The sequence below is a fragment of the Caenorhabditis briggsae genome (genome assembly GCF_000004555.2).
Source record: "Caenorhabditis briggsae complete genome, chrX, whole genome shotgun sequence".
NCBI lineage: Eukaryota > Metazoa > Nematoda > Chromadorea > Rhabditida > Rhabditidae > Caenorhabditis > Caenorhabditis briggsae.
Genome location: NC_013491.2, coordinates 11,741,072 through 11,760,637, shown reverse-complemented (window position 1 = coordinate 11,760,637; position 19,566 = coordinate 11,741,072). Strand labels below are relative to the sequence as shown.

The 19,566-nt window shown below is 38.7% G+C and overlaps 3 protein-coding genes and 1 non-coding gene across 4 annotated transcripts; 1 reads left to right on the top strand and 3 right to left on the bottom strand.

Annotated features, from left to right (window-relative positions):
• Window positions 1–2,051: 2,051 nt before the first annotated feature.
• Cbr-lev-9 lies at window positions 2,052–7,703 on the top strand (the record flags this gene model as incomplete). Its single annotated transcript, XM_045239823.1, has 26 exons — window positions 2,052–2,241; window positions 2,292–2,474; window positions 2,517–2,644; window positions 2,689–2,764; window positions 2,809–2,982; window positions 3,115–3,373; window positions 3,423–3,583; window positions 3,635–3,739; window positions 3,791–3,973; window positions 4,018–4,176; window positions 4,219–4,374; window positions 4,423–4,517; window positions 4,892–4,994; window positions 5,039–5,236; window positions 5,278–5,436; window positions 5,477–5,604; window positions 5,649–5,725; window positions 5,771–5,936; window positions 5,957–6,329; window positions 6,372–6,508; window positions 6,559–6,642; window positions 6,689–6,782; window positions 6,827–7,006; window positions 7,057–7,156; window positions 7,198–7,451; window positions 7,501–7,703. The coding sequence occupies 26 exons, from the start codon at window positions 2,052–2,054 to the stop codon at window positions 7,701–7,703; spliced, it is 4,125 nt and encodes a 1,374-aa protein (XP_045092822.1).
• CBG28176 lies at window positions 4,622–4,693 on the bottom strand. Its single transcript has one exon. It is a non-coding gene (tRNA).
• A 1,122-nt stretch (window positions 7,704–8,825) lies between the features above and the next one.
• Window positions 8,826–9,728, bottom strand: Cbr-col-166 (the record flags this gene model as incomplete). Its single annotated transcript, XM_002644810.1, has 1 exon — window positions 8,826–9,728. The coding sequence occupies one exon, from the start codon at window positions 9,726–9,728 to the stop codon at window positions 8,826–8,828; it is 903 nt and encodes a 300-aa protein (XP_002644856.1).
• Window positions 9,729–16,326: 6,598 nt separating this feature from the next.
• Window positions 16,327–17,827, bottom strand: CBG05028 (the record flags this gene model as incomplete). Its single annotated transcript, XM_045239822.1, has 5 exons — window positions 16,327–16,576; window positions 16,628–16,833; window positions 16,882–16,977; window positions 17,024–17,260; window positions 17,303–17,827. The coding sequence occupies 5 exons, from the start codon at window positions 17,825–17,827 to the stop codon at window positions 16,327–16,329; spliced, it is 1,314 nt and encodes a 437-aa protein (XP_045092821.1).
• Between the last annotated feature and the right edge of the window lie 1,739 nt (window positions 17,828–19,566).

Below are 19,566 nucleotides of genomic sequence, written 5' to 3'. Positions count from 1 at the left end.
AAATTAGTTTGTCTAGAGGAGAACTTCGTTCACGACGCTTCAGTTAATCATTCTGATTGTTAATAATTGAAGTTGCGTCTTTTCTCTCTCTCTTTGTGTCGGTCAGCACAATTTTCAAAAGCTTGAAAATTGAATATACAGTGCTCCACAAAATGATAGGTTCACCCCCAGGAATTTTCGAAAATCGAGAATTTCGAAAATTTTCAAAACGGTGTTAGTACTAAAAGTATGCAAAAATGAAACTAATATTTGTTGAAAAACATTGAGCTCGAGCCATTTTTACTTTTTGAGAAAATCCGAAAAATTCGAAATTTGACAAAAAACAATTCCACAAAATGATAGGTTCACCTATCAAAATTCTTGGAGATGTCATAACTAATTTTTTGTAAGGATTTACCAATTCCCATATTGGAGCCCTATTCCATGTGGGGTATTGAAGATGAGGTTTCATTTTATTCAGAGTTGTTTTTGGGTCAGAACTGGGTGATTAGACAACAATTTCATTTAAACACCATTTTTCACTCAACCAAAAGCTCATGCGTTTCATAAAAAAAGCACAGGTTTGAAGCAAGGTAAGATAATTTTTGGGATATTTTTGGAAAACGCTGAAATCGATTCTGAACCAAGTTTTTGTGCTAGAACTCAATTTTTAATGCGGAAAATGAGCTAATTGGCTCTGTAAAAATTGATAAACATCAAAACAAGCAAAAAAATGCTTATCCGAATCTCAAGGGTTAAATTTGTTAAAACACAGCTAAGCTTAATCCTGATTTTCAACTTTTAAATGAAACACATGAGCTTTTGGTTGAGTGAAAAATGGTTTTTAAATGAAATTGTTGTCTAATCACGCAATTCTGACCCAAAAACAACTCTGAATAAAATGAAACCTCATCTTTAATACACCACATGGAATAGGGCTCCAATATGGGAATCGGTAAATCCTTACGAAAAATTAGGAAAATTGTAACCGCTTGTTTCCAGTTGTGACAAACAACAGAAAATAACAAAATTAAAACATCAGACGATATTTTGACACTTTTGGAAACCGTACTGGTCGGAATGAGCGGATTAAGAAATCCATTCGAACATTCGATGAAAAACCCTTCAAAACGGACCGAATGTGAATATGAAACATGGGATTTCAGTGGAATTTGTTTCAAAACGGTTGATTTGACGTTTTCTGAGCATTGGACCCGCTTTCCGGCTCGATGTTATGACATCTTCAAGAATTTTGATAGGTGAACCTATCATTTTGTGGAATTGTTTTTTGTCAAATTTCGAATTTTTCGGATTTTCTCAAAAAGTAAAAATGGCTCGAGCTCAATGTTTTACAACAAATATTAATTTCATTTTTGAACGCTTTCAGTACTAACACCGTTTTGAAAATTTTCGAAATTCTCGATTTTCGAAAATTCCTGGGGGTGAACCTATCATTTTGTGGAATTGTTTTTTGTCAAATTTCGAATTTTTCGGATTTTCTCAAAAAGTAAAAATGGCTCGAGCTCAATGTTTTACAACAAATATTAATTTCATTTTTGAACGCTTTCAGTACTAACACCGTTTTGAAAATTTTCGAAATTCTCGATTTTCGAAAATTCCTGGGGGTGAACCTATCATTTTGTGGAGCACTGTAGAAGTGACTTTTTGAGGGAGAAAAATCTAATATGAGCAACGGCGCACCAGCCACGCTAGTATAAATAAGCGATGTTTTATTGAGCAAATGAATATTTTTGAACGTCACTACTGTGGGTTGAAAAAATGAGAACTGCAATATTTTCATCTTTTTGTGCCGATTTCCGAAGTTCGAATTCTTCAGACACACCAAACCATGCCCTCATCGTCTAATTTATCAGACAAACATGATAGTGGAGAAACTTTACAATGAGCCGAAGAGAACCCTTGAAAAGACCCCAATCAATCAATACATCCAAGTGTGTGTCAGCTGGTGGCACTTCTTGCACAGAAAAAACTCAAGCCAAGCAATTTTGTCTCTCTTTCTGTTTCTCTTTCTCAAACAACAATTTCATAGCACCAGTGTGTCACATGAATAAATGCGTATTTTACTATTATTATACCTATTCACTACTTTAACCCCATCAGTTCGATCACTTTCTTGTCCGGAAGTAACCCTATCACAACGGCCGAAACATTGCAAGAAGGAATGTATTGCGGACGAGGACTGCAAGCGACACAAACGATGTATGTGCGATGGAGAATGCGGTTTGAGCTGTGTGAACCCCAGTGAGTTATCTTATAAAAATTAAACGAATTTTTTCGCTGTATCTTTTCAGTCGCCATGTGCCACCCGCTACCCAGTATTGAGAATGGATTTATCAGAACTGCAGGGGATTTGAGGTTTGGGTCGAATGCGGAATACGGATGCAACAAAGGATATATTCTGGTTGGAGCAAGTCAGAGAAGATGTCAAGCGAATAAAGAATGGAGCTCATCACAACCAGTTTGCAGGTTGCAATGCAAGTTTTTTTTTTGGAATTAAAAAAAATTAAAATTTTCAGTGAAATGCGGACCACCACCAGAAATCCCATTTGCTGTTCACGATGGATCTTCATTTTCTGGGGAGTACGATTTGGATGCAGAAGTGGCATACAATTGCATACCAGGATATCATAAATTCAATGCGAAAGTACGTAGAAAAAAATTTAAACAAAATAGGACACCGCTTTTCAGGGTCTTTCCATTTCCAAATGTCTTTTAAATCGAAAAAATGTTGCACAATGGTTTGGACCAGACTTGCGTTGCAAAGGTAAACATTCAAAATATTATATAATCAAATTATTGATTTTGTAGCAAGAGCTTGCCCAGACCCAGGAGATATTGAAAATGGGATGAGAGAAGGAGACTCGTTCGAGTACCCTCATCACGTAAAATACTCATGTAATCCGGGTTTTTTACTTGTCGGATCAACTTCTCGTCAATGCTCCAGCAATGGAGAATGGACGAATGAGCCAGCAAATTGCAAAGGTACGAGTTTATTTTTAAATGAAAAGCCCGTGACTATTCTGACACCATATGGAAATTTGTATTTTGAGTGTAACTAGGAATCACATAACTATTCGGACACAGTAGACGTGACGTCATGAAACTACATTGCAGCTACCGAGTGCTCCCGCCCTTCTAGCCCTCTACATGGAAAAGTTGTCGGTAGTTCACTGACTTACCAATCCGTCGTTACTTACTCCTGCGACCACGGATACCGATTAGTTGGTCAGGTGCAGAGAATTTGTCTAGCTGAAGGAATATGGGGTGGGAACGAGCCTAGATGTGAGGAAATTCGATGCCCCGTCTTGCCTGCCCTCCCGAATGGATACATCGAGGGGAGTGAGACCTCCTTTGGTGCGGTGGCCGTTTTTAGGTAGATTGGATTGACATGGTGGCTTCTTCACGAACTTTTGAACTTTTAGATGTCTTGAAACGATGACTCATGAAGGGGCCAGCAAAGCTAAATGCATGGAAGATGGACAGTGGAGTGCTCCTATGCCTAGATGTCTAGCTTCTTGCCGAGTACCAAATATTCAAAATGGAAAAATTAAAGAAAAGAGTGAAGGCCAACTAATTGCATCTGGTAAGAAATTCTGGCTTCAGAAGTTGAAATAAATTTTAAAAGTTCTTTAAGGATCCAAAGTGATTGTTGAATGCAATAAACAACACGAGGCAAATATTGATGAACGGCTCATTTGTAGTAATTCCACTTGGTCACATGTCCCAGTTTGTAGCCCTTGTGAGTTTTCAAAAAACAAATTTTATAGACTAACCTAACAATTTATGACAGTAAGCTGTCACAACTGGCCACCAAGAGTACCCCATGCTAGAATTCTTTTCTCAAAGTCTTCTCACGGATCCATTGCAAAATACGAGTGCAATAATGGATACCATCCGAATAGAAACAACCAAATTATCAAATGCCTCTATGGAGAATGGACAAAAGATGGGCCACCAATGAAGTGTCTACCTAGTAAGTCAATCGTATTTTTCCAAGAAAAAAAAATCAATATTCAGGCTGGTGTGAGCACCCCAGCAAAACCTATGGAACACTTCCGGGCGGTCAAATCCTACTAGAAGGGATTCTAGGAGCTTACGAGTTCCAAAGCTACATCCAGAAGGTCGAGGAAGGTCGCGCGATCAGTTTTCAGTGCAGTAAAGGAAATTATTTGATAGGTAAATTTATTTCCGTGAAAACTAATTTCACAACACGTTAAGGACCACCAAAAGGAACATGTGTGAATGGAGAATGGATGCCGAAAGTGTCCCCAAAATGTGTGTCACAAACTCATCCTATGATTGAAGGAAAAATTCTATGGGATCGAAAGAAGCGAAGCTTACCGAGTAGACTGAGGCGGGAAATCGTGGAAGATGGTTGGTTTTCAGATGAAGGCAACTGAAAAAAAGTTCAAAAAACTTCAGAAATGTCTTATAATCGTCAGCTGAATGGAAAATGTTTACTGGTTCCGGGAAAGTTAGAAAGGATGATTGTGCAGCATTCGGAGAATGGAATTTCGGTCTGTTCATAGTTAGAAGTAAAATGTTTCCAATATTGTAATATTCTTGAATTCTCATCAAACACGGCACATTCAAAAACTACTGAGAAACAAAAAAAAGTATCTGGAGGTATGGGGAATCGAACCCCAGACTTCTCGCATGCAAAGCGAGCGCTCTACCCCTGAGCTATACCCCCTCTCAAATAAATACACAACTGGTCACAAACACAAAGCAGTCATTCGACAGATTACACAATGAACAGAGAGACCATCGACGCAGATTGCGTAGAGAAAAAAAGAACACACAAAGAAGGGTTGCCGTTTCATTTTTCACCTTCTAACATTTTAAACATTTTTTCTCACACTTGAAATTCGGGAGCATTATGTGTGTTCAGGTGATTTGCAGGGACGGATACGAGTTTGCTAGCGAGCGGATCGTTGGAAAATCCACGTGTATTGACGGGAAATGGCAACCTGAAATTGCCGAGTGCATACCAAGTATGAGAAATTTCATTTCAAAAACAGATATTTAAAATTTTCAGAATCATGTCGAGTGCCAATTCGACTACATGTGTTTTTCTTAAAATCGGGTACATCACAAATATTACAATCAAATGATGTTGTCGAAGACGGGACGATTGCTCAGATGGCTTGCCTACGTGGATTTCATTTGAGTGGAAATGGAGTTTTGGAATGTGTCAAAGGAGAACTCAAAGAGCAATTGGGACATTGTGTGCCACGTGAGCATTTTTTATAATTAAAAAAACTTTCGAGGTTTCAGAGGAATGTGTATTGTCTGAACTGATTGTTGGAAAATATAACACCACAGCTGAAACGGTGAAAAATGGGGAGAACGTATTGTTAATGTGTACTGGAACCAATGTGACTATCACTTGTTCTAAGGGAAGTCTGAATCCAACACCTTCCTGTCATGAAAACGGTAAATCTAATCATGAATATGTCACATATTTTGTTTGTAGAGTCTCGCTTCTGCATTGCCCCCCAAGACACTACACCGGCAATTATCTACAGGTATCATGGTCTGAAAAAGACTCATATTGATAGGTACCAATCAGCATATCCAAATGGGACGATTTTCCAATTTAAGGTGACAATTACTAGTTTTTCCTTCTGAACATATGATATTTGCAGTGTAACGATAAAGAGGAAGCAGGTGGTATTGAATGCGTCAATGGAGAATGGGTTAGCAATTTACTGCCGTGTGGTGAGCAATTCTCAAACATTTTGAACGTTTTTTCATAGTTCCTTTCCAGTTACTGCCAACATTACCGCCTGGAAATCGCCAAGCAACGAAGAAATGTGTGCACCACTGAGACTGGAAGGAAACCAAAAAATATTCAATGTGAATTATGTACCCCATCCAATGCATCTTTTTGCTCATGGAACCATATTGAATGTAAGCGGATTGTTCAGACTTCAGCATTTTGTTAAATTTTCAGGTTGGCTGCTCCACGAGTGATTCCGCAGAAACGGTTCCCATAAAGTGTCGGCGAGGAAAGTGGGGATACAAAAAGAAGTTGAATTGTTCAAAAAGTAAGTGTTATTTGAGTTTTATTTTGGTGAGATTTCTATTTTATACTTCAGTTGAAACGACATGCTCTCTCAAAATGAACATCAATTCGCACACTGTAATTTATCATGTACAAAAGAAGGAAACCGTTTTATTCAACCAAAATTTCGAATCAGGATCCAAATTATTGTTCCGCTGTGCTAACATTGGTCTCGAACAGTTACATGGAAAAAAGGAGTTGCAGTGTTACAATGGAGTATGGAGCAGCCCAATACCTTATTGTATACCTATAATGGCTAGTGGTAAAGCTTTCATCTGAAGCCCATAAATAAACATTTTCCCAGGAACCAGTGTACCTATAAAGTATTCCGTCACCTATGGCACTCACGCCATCTCATCGAAGGGCGAACTGATTGTATCCAGAGCGGCAAATGTGAAATTGGCATGTCTCACTGAGAAAGTGGCATCGGATCCAATCTGGGTGAGGAGAAATTAAAAGTGGTCATGAAACTGGTAAGATATCTTCTTCAGAAAGTCACTTCCACTTACCGCTCTTATCCAACACAGTGGACTAAAGCAAAGACTGGAGATTACGATGATATCGATGGTTTTGAAGTGGGTGTTTTTTTGGAACAATAAAGATATCATGGCTGTATTTCAGGTGTCAATTGCTAGTGCGCAACCATTTGACAGCGGAATGTTGCACTGTGTACTACCTAACGGTGCTCGGAACTCTATAAAACTTGTGGTTAATGGTATTCCTCAATTTTCATCAATTGTCTATTTTTAAAAAATTTAGAGGACAAATGCGCTCTTCCTTCTTCTTCACCAAACCTTCAAATTGATTTGTCGAGCCCAACTCTTTTTGTGGGCACTGTTGTTCAATTCTCGTGTCCATCAGGATACTTTGTTGAGGGAAACTCAATTTCCACCTGCTTAGAAGATACCACATGGAGTCATCCGGTACCCAAATGTGTTGGTAGGCTGGGAAAAAGAAGAATACTGATTATTAAAGAAGTTTTTTTTTAGCTGCACAATGCCCAGCCGTTTTTGTGAATGGAACACGAATGACAGTTACAGTAACCTCGTACCGAACTGGAGGTGTAGCTCATTTCAAATGCCATAAAGGGTATAATAGCCCCTCAATTCTTTAATGAAATCATTCTTCAGATTCACACTGATCGGTGAACGAAACCTCCATTGCACTAATCAAGGAGTTTGGAGTCACGATTTTCCCCACTGCAACGTCGTCAACTGCCCGCCGCTTCTGCCACCTGCAAATGGTCATTTTATCGGCGAGCCTAGAGAAATCTACACAAAAGGAGACATTGTTCTGCTTGGATGCCTTCCAAACTACATGTTGACCGGCGGCGACTTCTCCGTCTGTCAAGCCGATGGAGAATGGAGCGAGATCAAGACTAAATGTTTGTTTTGGATAAACTAAACTAAAACTGGTTTTTTTGTTTTTTTTAGGCGATGGATACTGTAGGCATCCCGGGCAGCCTGATCATGGAGCCACTACTACAATCGCAAAGGATTATTATTCTATTGGAGAGAAAATTGTTTTCTATTGCCCTTCCCAAAACTACAAATTAAGTTCTGACAACGTTTTAATCTGCACCTCGCCTGGTCAATGGTCGCGACGTCTTCCACTTTGTCTGCCATCGAATTCCTGAAAAAAATTGGCTGGCTAATTTATGAAAAATTCCTATCTCCCTTCCTTGTCTCCAGCAACACAATTTTCAATTTGTCGTTAATGTTGTCTGGAATGACGATTCATTTATGAAGCCGTCTCTGAATAAATCAGCTTTTTTTGACGAATCCGCTGAAGTGCGTTGTATGCAAATAGATGCTAATCATGTTCGGGTTTCAACATTTTGTCCGCGTTTTCTCATATGAACCCGGACCCGTATGAGAATGCATGGGAATGGATAGACATTTTTCCGAAACGGGGCGGCAGTGTTGCGTAAGGCTTCAATAACAGAAAAGCAGATAAATATCATTGCGACCAGGGAGATTGATTCTGGTTTCCCAAACTGGATCTTACCACAAAAAAGAAAAGAAAACTATTGAAGTTTTGAATCGTGAAAGTTGAAAGAAGATTTCGAAACGAACATGTAACGTTTTGTACCTATGAAAACAAGTACGAAAGAAATACTACAGTATGAACCCACGAGAATGACAGAAACTAATGATTCACCAAACGAAAAAGCCCCTTCACCAGTCTTAAAATAGAAACTGCGATTATTCAGAATTCCGCTAACCTCCCTGCCCAAAGTGTTACTTTCCTTGATGGCATTCCATTCTTTCTTTATTCTTCCCTTGTTTCAACTACTGGTTCACTCTTGGAAATTCCGATTTGTGTTTACCGAAGAAAAAAAGGTCATACCATCTATCTTTGGCATGTATCAAGATTATAGATGTTGATACTATTTGAAAGGTGAGAGAGGGAGAAGAAATGAGAAAATGCAAATTGAAAAAGACATGAAACCATCAATGTGGCGTGACGTAAGCGTCTGAAAAAATTGCCTTTTTTGATAGTTCTGGTTTTTTCTTTGTTTCTGGCCAGTATTGGATCTTTGAAACATAGAGATGACAAGTTTTGATTCCTGATAAAATGAAAAGTAATCCTTCAATCACCACTAGAGCTTTGTCTATTTGATGGGTTGACTTTTAGGATTGACAACACAAAGAGAAGAGAATTTCAAATTTAATTTTTTTATTTTCAGGCAATTTTATCCGTATCAAAAAGCTTGCTATAAACGCAAGCTGACAAAATACAAGGGATAATAAAGAAATTAATATCCTGGGGCAGTTCTTGGTGGTGGGCAGTGATCGCAACCTCCTGGGGCTCCGGTCTCTCCATCGGCTCCATTGTCTCCGTTGGCTCCTGGCTGTCCTGGAGCTCCAGCGGCTCCGTTGTCTCCGGCTGGTCCCTGTGGTCCTTGGGATCCTGGGTTTCCTGGGGCTCCTGGGGATCCGGCTGGTCCAGCTGGTCCGTCTGGTCCTGGTGCTCCTGGGGCTCCGACTGGGCCTGGAACCTCGACGACCTTTCCTGGGGCTCCTGGAGCTCCGGCGTTTCCTGGGTGCCCGTCTTGCCCAGCTTGTCCTGGGGCTCCTGGTCCTCCGGCGTTTCCGTTGTTTCCTGGGGCTCCTGGTTGTCCATCGGATCCTGGGTTTCCGTTTGGTCCCTTTGGTCCAGCTGGTCCGGCTGGTCCGGCTGGTCCAGCTGGGCAGTCGAAGCAGAACTCGTGGTGTGGGGCTGGGGTGGCGGCTGGTCCGTCTGGTCCATCGTTTCCTGGGGCTCCTGGTTGTCCATCAGCTCCATCTTCTCCGTCTGGTCCTGGCTGTCCTGGTGGTCCAGCAGCAGAGACTCCGCATCCGCAGCATCCTCCTTGGTGGGAGACAGATCCTTCAACTCCAGCGCTCTCGTATCCAGCTTGACGGCGGGATCTGAGGGCTCCTCCAGAGACCTTGGCGAGAACTTGGGTACGGGTAACCTCTCTCCAGATGTTTCCAGAGCGGGAACGGCAGAAGTCAACCTCCGATTGCATAACGGATTGCATGTGTTGCATGTAGTTGTAGAGCATTGGGGCGGCAATCACGCACACCAAGACGGCGGTGAAGGAGACGGCAACTCCAACAAGAGCCACACGGCGAAGGGACGAAGCCTCAATTTCGAGTTGTTTCTCGTCAGACATCTGTAATCAGAAACAGTTGAAAAAGTCGTAGGAAGAAAAGCTAAAGAGCTAGGGATTGGAATCTAGAACCCATCAATGGATTACGGTAGGGGTTACATAGCAAAAAACAAGACCTATCCAAAAAAGGTAAGGACAAGTTAGAGATAGGGAAAATAATGCTTACCGTATTTGGTTTGATGAGATTGCCCACCTGCCTTCTGTCCTTCAGTTGCTTCCTTTTATATGGCAGGTAGGCGGGCGATCTGACAAAGGCGAGAGGCGTCGAGGGTGTGTACGAAGAACAGAGACGACGGACAGGCTAGCTACGAAATAGCAAGGAGGAAGAAGCGAGACTGGCATGCCAAGGTCGTGACGCTGTTTCAGAATCACCCTTTCCAATTTCTACTCATCTCATCTTCTGATGCTCTTTCGTTGTTTCTGGCCCCCACTGCTGCCCACCCATCTCGGGGTTATCGTTATCAGAAGACAGACGTTGAAACCTATCTTCCTTTCCGTTTTTTTTCTCTCCTGCAGGTATGAGTGGTTCGATGGAATGATAGTAAACGACAACGATGAACCCGGAACCTAAGCTACTGTAGGAAAAATTTTGAAAAATCCGTTGCAAATCCCTTATAATTTATGTCAAAAAGTTTCAGATTTTTCGACATCATCGACTGTAATAACTTGAACAATGACATTTAAGAAATACGAAATACCGTAGTCATTGTCATTGTTAGGTTTTCCATACAACACCATTGTTGTTGACTGAATAAGGATTGACTCATTCGTTTTCTTTTATTTCCAATTTATTCAAGTCAATTTAAACTATACAGTTCAGGTCAAATTCCAATCAGTCAGATTTTCCAATTAGTCGCCACAGTTGTTTTCCTCATGAATCAGAATTTCCTGTACGACATTACACAATTTTGTTATTCTACCTGAAAAGAATTGGAGGAAAAAGTCTGGATGTATTGTCGCATATCGCACAAATTAGCCGTGAACATCAAATGCCATTGGGAGGGAGTGCTTCAGTGTCTTTTTCCAAGTCGGGACAGACACGTAACAAGGTAGCCCGACGACAAGACCTAGTCTCAAGTTTTAATTTAATAAGACCAATAAGACATCTTCACCAGATTTCCGAGAGAAGAAACCCCCTCGGCGGGACCGGATTCAAAAACGCGGATGGTTTTGGTTTTGGTTCGTTTTCGGTTGGCGTAAATGTGCGAACGAACCGAACGCTCATTCGATTAGGGATTAACAGATTTTCCTTTGCAATTGATTGGTGTTGATGCTTTTGCCAATGGATTTCCCCAGGTGTTCGCTTTTTACCTGTTCTTCCCTCTCATTTTCATTCGTTCAAGTGAAAACACACTTCTCCGAAAAAATTATACAATAATGCGATCAACGTCATCTCTGAGAAAAAGGAGCGTTCCGTGAGGGTACAATACTTTCGATGCTTCCTGCATTGTTGCATAATGGTGAAGGACAGAGGGTGTTCCTGCTGCATAAATTTCGCCGAATGGTTTTACATTTAAATTCCTTATTCCTTTCATTTTTCTTCAAATTCTCCTTAGTGCATTGTGGGAGAGAGGAAATAATAAGATGAGAAACCGCCACGTCAACCGGAGACAAAAAAAACTGTTGTAATACAACCTCAAAAGGGGAAAACGATAAATCACAAAATCTGCGAAAGGTCGAATATTCAAAAGAAAACGGCTTCTTCATTGTTTTCCCTCTGTATTTTTTCCCTCTCTCTGATGCCACTCGACTCCTCACACACATACAAAAAAGCCCGTTTCTTACACAGTTTTTTTGGGTTGCCTGGTGGTAGTGCCGTTTGACGTCTAATTATCATTTTGTGAAAGGTGGGGGAATGAGGAAAAAGGACGCATAGCTGAATGAGGAAGCAGCGGTTTGGGTTGGAAATCAGAATTTAGAAGAGAAGCTAGATACTACAATAAAGGGAATCTTAAAATTTCAGAATAACATGCGTTTTTTGATACAACTACAGTAAATTGCGTAATAGAAGAGCCCTCATACTGATGAGTTTGGGTAAATTTGTATAAATTTCTATACGAGATATCACACTTTTTTCAATAGAGAAAACACTCAGGATATTATGATTAAACATTTATCAGTTTGACAACCTTTTCATATATTTGGCAGGAACCGAGAAAAATTTGAGGTCCCATACAGTTTTTACGGTCCAAAACTTTAGAACTGGATTTACCAGAAAGTTATAATTTCATGACCCAATTTCAAAATATTCTAATCTACAGAACCTAACACTTCTTTTCTAATTTAACTATCCCATTTAAATATTAGGACAATTAGTTGTTCTAGGTTCCAAGGTATACTGTACATATTCTATTCATTTTGAATGTCTCGTTTCCACGCTTTGCTTAAACAGCGAAAAAAACCCAAAGGCTCCCATCTTCACATGAAACTATCTTCGTTATCTGATTTATTGCCTTCTGCTTCAATCCAATAACCAGCACTCTCCTTCGTTAACCTGTCAAAGTCAAAAAATGCAGTCCATTTCTTTTTTCATTTACTATCTCTCAAGGTCATCATCGGCCGTAATCATGTTTACTTTTTCTGTCATTTAGGCAGTTGCCCGGCGGTCACCGCCCGTACTACTAGCTTTGATGTAATTGGTACCAAGGTTGGTCAACTGGCCATCAGAAGACAAAAAAAAGCGAAGAAAAGAAGAAAACGACATTATCAACAGTCAAGGGGTGTTTTAATTCCAACACCCGTAACTGATTCTTACAACTTACTGGTGGTACGTTTAATCTATCGAAATTAACCACGAAAGTTACGATAACAACAACAACAACAACCTCGAATTTGATCAATCTATCAAAAGCCTGGAATCCGGTCCTGGTTTACATTCTTTGGCCTCTCATAGCTCATTTGTGTGAAAAACCTGTGTTTTTTGCAATACTTGGAAAGAATCTCTGTGGGATATCGTTTTACAACTGCGAATCTTCATTCACCATGCTTTGTCTCTCAAGGTTGGCATTCTTGATGTAGGAAATTGGAATTTAAAAAAGTCCTTGTACTTTGGAACAGACAAAACTTTGAATAGACGAGAGATTCTGGATTTAGAGGGAGTTCTCAGAAATACGTTAAAGAAACACAGTATCGTGCAAAGGTATCACTCTTAGTATTTTTCGGTTCAAAAATGATAATCTTTGTAGACCTCAAAAAGTAGTCTACAATTTTTTAGGTTTTTTCAAAGAGTTTGAGCTATTTTGAACATCGACAAATTAGTTTATATAATTAACAATTTCTCAGAAAAGTCCTCCCTGATAAGACGACGTTTGGCTTTTGTTACGAACACAGGGGTGGGAATGACAAAATCAACTCTGAAATGAGAGTTATGCCACATCGAATCCGCCGATTTTTCTTTGTTGTCTTTGGATTTGGACAAAAAGTTTTAAATGGCAAGTCTGAAGCTGCAGTTATTTTCAGTATGCTTTGCAAATTTCAGACAAATGAAAAGCTAATTTTTCAGGACTTCGAAATTGAAAGCTATTTTCCACTGAAAACAATCAAAATGTGATATTTTTTAATCTGGTTCTGCCCCTATCTGCATAATAAGAACAAAGCAAGTGTTCCGAAAATCCAGTTCAACACATATTTTCTCAAACACCAAAACTTGACATCAAACCAATTAATGGGCCATTATGTCCTTTCGAAGAATCTCGTTGCAACACATCATTTTTTGACAAACTTGCGCGTTCGGGTGTGAATCCATCGTTCAATTGGGGTGATTATTTTGGGTGATTAATGTAAGATTGCATAAAATAATTCGGGTTATTTTCCTTCATTGTGTTTGATGGGATGGCATATTTTTAAGAAATCATATGAAATTCAAGTTTTCCTAACTTCCTGGGTTTGGTTTGGGTTGGGTTCGATGTTTCGTTTGTTGTGAGGGGTACAGTATCAAACAGGAAGTGGCAAGATGTGTGAAGTTGAAAGATGAACGTTTTTTAATGTTGTTATTTGTACAATACAAAAAAAAAGTTTGATGTAAAATTATGGGAAATCATCTAAAAACATTTGGACCGGAAATTAGATAAAATTGAAGTTTAAAAAAAATTTAAAACGTCAGTTGAGAGCTTATTTGAATATTGATGAACGTTTCATGGAACACTATAGCTGAGAAGAGTAGGTATAAGTTCAGAAATTGTGATAGGCTCATATTTCCATTAGCTCAAAAGAGTTTTCTTCTATTCTCATAAGTTTCGGCTTACGAGCTAACATAACCCTGTACAATTTTTTGTATGACGTACTTCTAGCATAGGGATCTCTGGAATCCTAAAGTCCGAACGATTATTCCATCTATTCGTAAACATTTATTCTGCAAATCGGATCACCCAATTACGTCACATTATACCGTTGATTGCCTTGATATTTCATGGCATTAATCACAAGAAAATACAAACACTTCCTTCTCAACATCTTCTCTCCCATACTCGCAATATCCGCTCGCACCACCACCCACGAAAACGGTTTCAACAATTTCTCAAGGTTACTTGTAGATTAATTTCTGAATTCTACAACTATGTGCATGTGTGTGTTTCGGTGCGATCTGATTCAAATTGAAATGAATCAAAAATCTACTACTTTCTGTCTAGTACCCTAGGAAAAGTATGACGCGAGGAGGTTCGGTCACTCAATTTTCATTTACTTCATGTTGGTAAATGAAAAGAATTCAATTTCTTTTTGGGTTTTCTTGTCCGATAAAAAACCGAGGTGGCCGTCAAATTGGACTGATACCGTCGGAGATTTTTTCGTACTCACGAAAAATAGAATTGGATGAAAACGACAAGGCCACATAAGTCGTTCCGAATTTATGTTTTTCGTGTTGGAAGAAAACCATTTTGTTTGACGAGTAGAAAGAGTAGTAGAGTAATTGGAACTGCTTTTTTTGACCCAACAACATAAAAAACGACATTTCGTAATATGATGTGATTGTGGACGATTTCGACCTTGTCAATCCGAATCCAAATACCGTTCCAAGAAGTTATAAAATTTTACAACTTCAATTCTGTAAAGGGGTGTCCCTCAAAAAAAGGAAAATCAAGAACAAACGTGCAACAGAACAATTTCATTGAGCATCGGTCACAAGTCACAACTGATTATATTTTCATACATTAAGGTGTCTGTGATCTGGTCTAGTTTGTAGCGAGCATTGTTATGACTACCCGTTTTGACAGATCATGTGCGAGTCACTGCTCACTGATGACTATAATGATAATGAATCGCGTCATGGTACATATAACAGAAAGTACAAACTTGAATTGAAATTATCATGTTTATTAAACTTGAAATACGATGAAGCAATTAAAGCAGCAAACATCATAAAAATCTGTTTTTCTGTTGTGCAAAATATTGAAATTTTGTGAATAAGATACAGTTCTGGCTAAAAGTTCTTGAATTTCATTTACTTTCAGGTGGAAAATTCTTGACTTTGACTGTCTAAAAAACATAGAAATTTTTCTTAGATCAGTCTGAAAGTTTTTCTTTCTACTGAACAAAAATAGAGCTTCAATTTTGTAGCTGACGACTTTTTTTCTATGAGTTCATCCAAATGAGAAAAGCCGTTTAGAAGTACTACAACTTCAAAATTAGTCTTATTTCTGGAAGGTTGGCGCATTTTATTGGGTTTTCCCGGTATCTCATCCAAATTAATATATACAAAAAAGGTGCCAAATGCACGATTAAAGCTCAGGTAAAACTTAAGTATTTCTACTTGTAAGCACTTTCAGTTATCAAAACTGATAAGAAGTTTAGGGAGTTTGAAGTTTGCTGAAACCGAAACTAGACACTAGGGCAATACACTTCATATGTTCTTATTTGGGAGACGTTGCATTATTGTTTTTTTTAATTTGTATTGAATTCTGAAAAATAATTGATCCGTTATTCTGAAAAGAAATGACAATTTTTCCGTTCGAAGTTTGTTGAAAAAAACCTGAAATTTCCTGACGGAGCAGGGAATAACTATCTACTTCATCAGATCTCGTCAGGATGAATTTCCACAACAAAGCTGTCGACTACAAAATTGAAGCTCTAGTTTTGTTTAGTAAACTCGGAAACTTTCAGGATCATGCGACAAAATCTAGATGGTTTTTCAGACGTCCAAACTTAGCGATTAAACAAAATACCAAAATTTCTACTTTGAAGAATTTTCAGTTATCAAAAATTATAAAAATTGAGAGAGTTTGGAGTTTGCTGAAAACGAAATTAGACACTAGAGTGATACATTTTTATGTTGCTATTTGTTGGACGTTATGTCATTGTTTTCAAAATTTTTCTAAAATTTCGAAAAATAACTTCTCCGTTTGACTGAGAAGAAATGACAAAATTATTACTAAAATTTCTAGACGGGGACCATCTCCATCTTCAGAGCAACTGAAAAGTGTAGGAAGTGGATTTAATAGTTGATTTCATGATGATTAAAATGATAACAGCCTCTACTTTGAATGTTTTCCCCATACTATTTCGATTATCGGTTTTCAATTTCAAAGTTTATTAGGTTAGTGAAGACTGAAAAACAGTATGCAAACAAGTGGTACGGTACAATAACATGACAATATCAAAATCAAATTTAGAACTGTTGTTCCTCCTTGGCCGGCTGGAGTGGTGGAGCAGTCACTGGCGTCGCTGGAGGCGGGAGCAATGGGGCTCTCTCACTGTAGGTTGGGTTGTGATGAGAGTGATCGTGTCCGTCGAGACGTTCGTATTGGCTTCGTTGCTTGACTTGGTACACGATCATAATGATCAAAGCGACCGAGAGAAGAATACACAGAGCAAGAAGCACCCAAGTGACAGTTTCCCAAGCGGCTTTTCCGGTGATTCTGAAATAGAAGTAGAGATGTGATTTTTAGCAATTTCTGATGTTAACTAACTCATCAAGGATAGTGGCCTTTGGTGCAATGTCAACTGGATCCTCATCTAGGAGTGGTGGGCTACCTGGAGCATCTGCTGGTAATGCGGGAGCCTCGGCCTTTTTCTCATTTAACACTTGCTTCAGAGCTTCTTTGTCGAGTTGGCTTCGGACTTTATCAGAAACTTCGTTTTCAATCTTGTTCTTGACACTTTGTCCGATAAGATCCTGCAATTCAGAAGATATTTAAAAAAAGACTTTCTCAACTTTCAATACCCGGATCATATCAGAAAGCTCTTTCTTCTTCTGCTGATAACTATCCGCTTGCTGACCAACATTTTTCCCTTGTTCCTTAAGTTCGGTGAACTTGTTCTAGAAAATATACTGCTTAGGTATAACGATGACACGCCCAACTCACATAGATCTCCTGTTGCAAAACTTTCTGCTCCTCTTTCTGATCAGTCAACCGTTGATTCTTCTCATCAGCACGTCGTTTCACCTCGGCAGCCACTAGATCCTTGACTTCGGCCAACTCATTTTTCAAATCCTCCAATCTTTGCTTTCTACGCTCATCTAGTTTCTGTTTTGCTGCGTCAATTTGTTGCTGGAGCTCTTCACGCTGTTGTTTCAGTCTCTCGGCGGCTTCTTTCCATTGCTATAACCATAAATTAGCAGATTACTTGAATTTCAAAATTACCTCAATCTCTTCTTGTCTTTGCTTTTCCTTTTCTTCTCTTCTCGCCTTCAGTTTATCAGTGACACTATTTACAAAGCTATCGATTTTCTGAAAAATCACGTTTATCTGGAATATTATACTGTGGGATACCTCTTGCTTCTCTTGTTCCTTGGCTTCTTTCTTCGCTTGTACAGATTCTACAAATTCTCCGATCTGCTCAGAAACTTCTTTCCATTTTTGAATCGCAGCTTCAGCTTGGGCTTTTTTGGCTTCCGCCTTCTCTTGTTTCTCTTTTTCGAGCTCGTCGGCCTTCTGCTTCACAGCTTCTGACACTTTGCTCAGTGTCTCATTGAGTTTCTTCTCTGCTTCTTCGCGATACTTTTGTCTGGCGGCACGTGCATTCTCAAAGTTCACTCTCAACTCCTCTTCCAGAGCTTTTTCAGTATCAATTACTGACTGGAAGGTGTCTGCGAGTGAAAAGTATCGAACAGAAGAAACGCTCGATAAGGCGAATAGAAGAAGTAGAACAATTGAGAATGGTCTCATTCTGTGAAAAAACAAACAATAATCAATATGTGCAAAAAACGAAAGAAAGAAATGTAGACAAAAGGTAACTAACTAACTGACAGATAGAAAGAAACAAAACCCATAATGTGTGCGGCGTATCTTATCAGTCAATCGGTATTTGGCTCCAAATTAACGTCCGCCCCAGCATGTTGTTGATTGAGAACAACGAGCAAATAAACACCGACAGTGCATCAATATAATCATGGGTTCGATCTGAAAGTGATGTCTTTTGTAATGATCAAACGATCATGGACCATGACTTTCAGTGATGAATCTCCCAAAATATGCTAATAGGACTATATTGAGTTATATTTGTTATAATTTGTAGTTTCCTTACAGTGCAAAACCTATATCCCGAGTTATGCTCGATTGTTTCAAGTAAACTTATAATTATGTCCCTTTTTTTCGGGTCATTTTTCCGATTATTTCGAAATTTCCAAAATCAAGAAACGATAGTGGTCTCGATGGTATTAATTAATTGACATTTCAAAATAGTATTTATTGCGTTCATATGCTGTTCAGTCTATATTCACAGTTTTCGAGAAAACTCGAAATTCAAAGTGAACTTATAATTATGTCCAGCAGTGTTTGTGTACACCAGAATCGTATTCAAAAGAACAACGTGTGTATTTTATTTACCGTAAAACCTGTATTAATGGGAAGGACGCTTCGATACAGAAAGGGAAAAATAGAAGAGTCCTTGTGATAGAGGGCCCCTTCAAAATTTGTTGATTGACACTCAAAACTTCCTTGCGTTTTCAAAGAAAAATATTCCAGAAATTCTACACTTAAGCAGAAATTTGTTTAAAATTTGTTCCTTCTCAATTTTGGTGAATCTGATGGATTTTCATAAATTTTGAACGAGTATTCACCGAATTTTTCGATAAAAAGTTTCGAACAGGAGGATATGAAACCAATCTGAATATTCGCAACAGAATTAAATGAAACCCAACTTGAAAAAATCTTAGTTTTTTTCACGCCAGAAAATCCAATACGCCATGCGAAGAAATTCAAGAAGTATTGTACTTTCAATGAATTTTTATGAAGGGTTTGTTTTACTGCCTTCCCTCATATGAAAATTTGATCATCCATTTTTTTTGAACAATTCAAAATTAGAGGTCTCCAAAGAAATCCTTTCACAGTTCCGCTCAATCTGTATTTTTTGTCGACTAAACTACATTTCTCACTATTTGAGACTATTTGAAATTCGAAAACTTATATGAATTTCAGAAAAATTCTACAAATAACTTCAAATTATGTTTCAGTATCTCACCTGGAAAAAAATTTCTTTCCTGCGACACCCAAGAAGTTCATGACAGGTCAAGCTCTGTAATGAGAAAACGAAAAAAAAAGAAAAGCTACAAATTATCATTCATTTTTTATTCCACAAACGAACTATTAAAATCCCCTCCCGCCATTTAACTTCTGCTTGATGACAGACAATGGCTTGTGATGGACAGGATATGGGCTCAACAAAAAAATTCTGACAAAATATTTTTGATATTATGATAAACATTTTGTCAATTGGCTACTTTTTGATATCTCTCACAGGAAATGAGACATATGGGCTCAAAGTTGATTCCCAGTGAAAAACATCAAAACGTTGTCAACTAACAAACCATTTCTGATAATATGATACATATTTTGAAAATGGGGGGGGGGGGGGTGTTCCAAATGATGAATGGGCGAGAAGAACATAGTTCAAAATTTCTCTTACT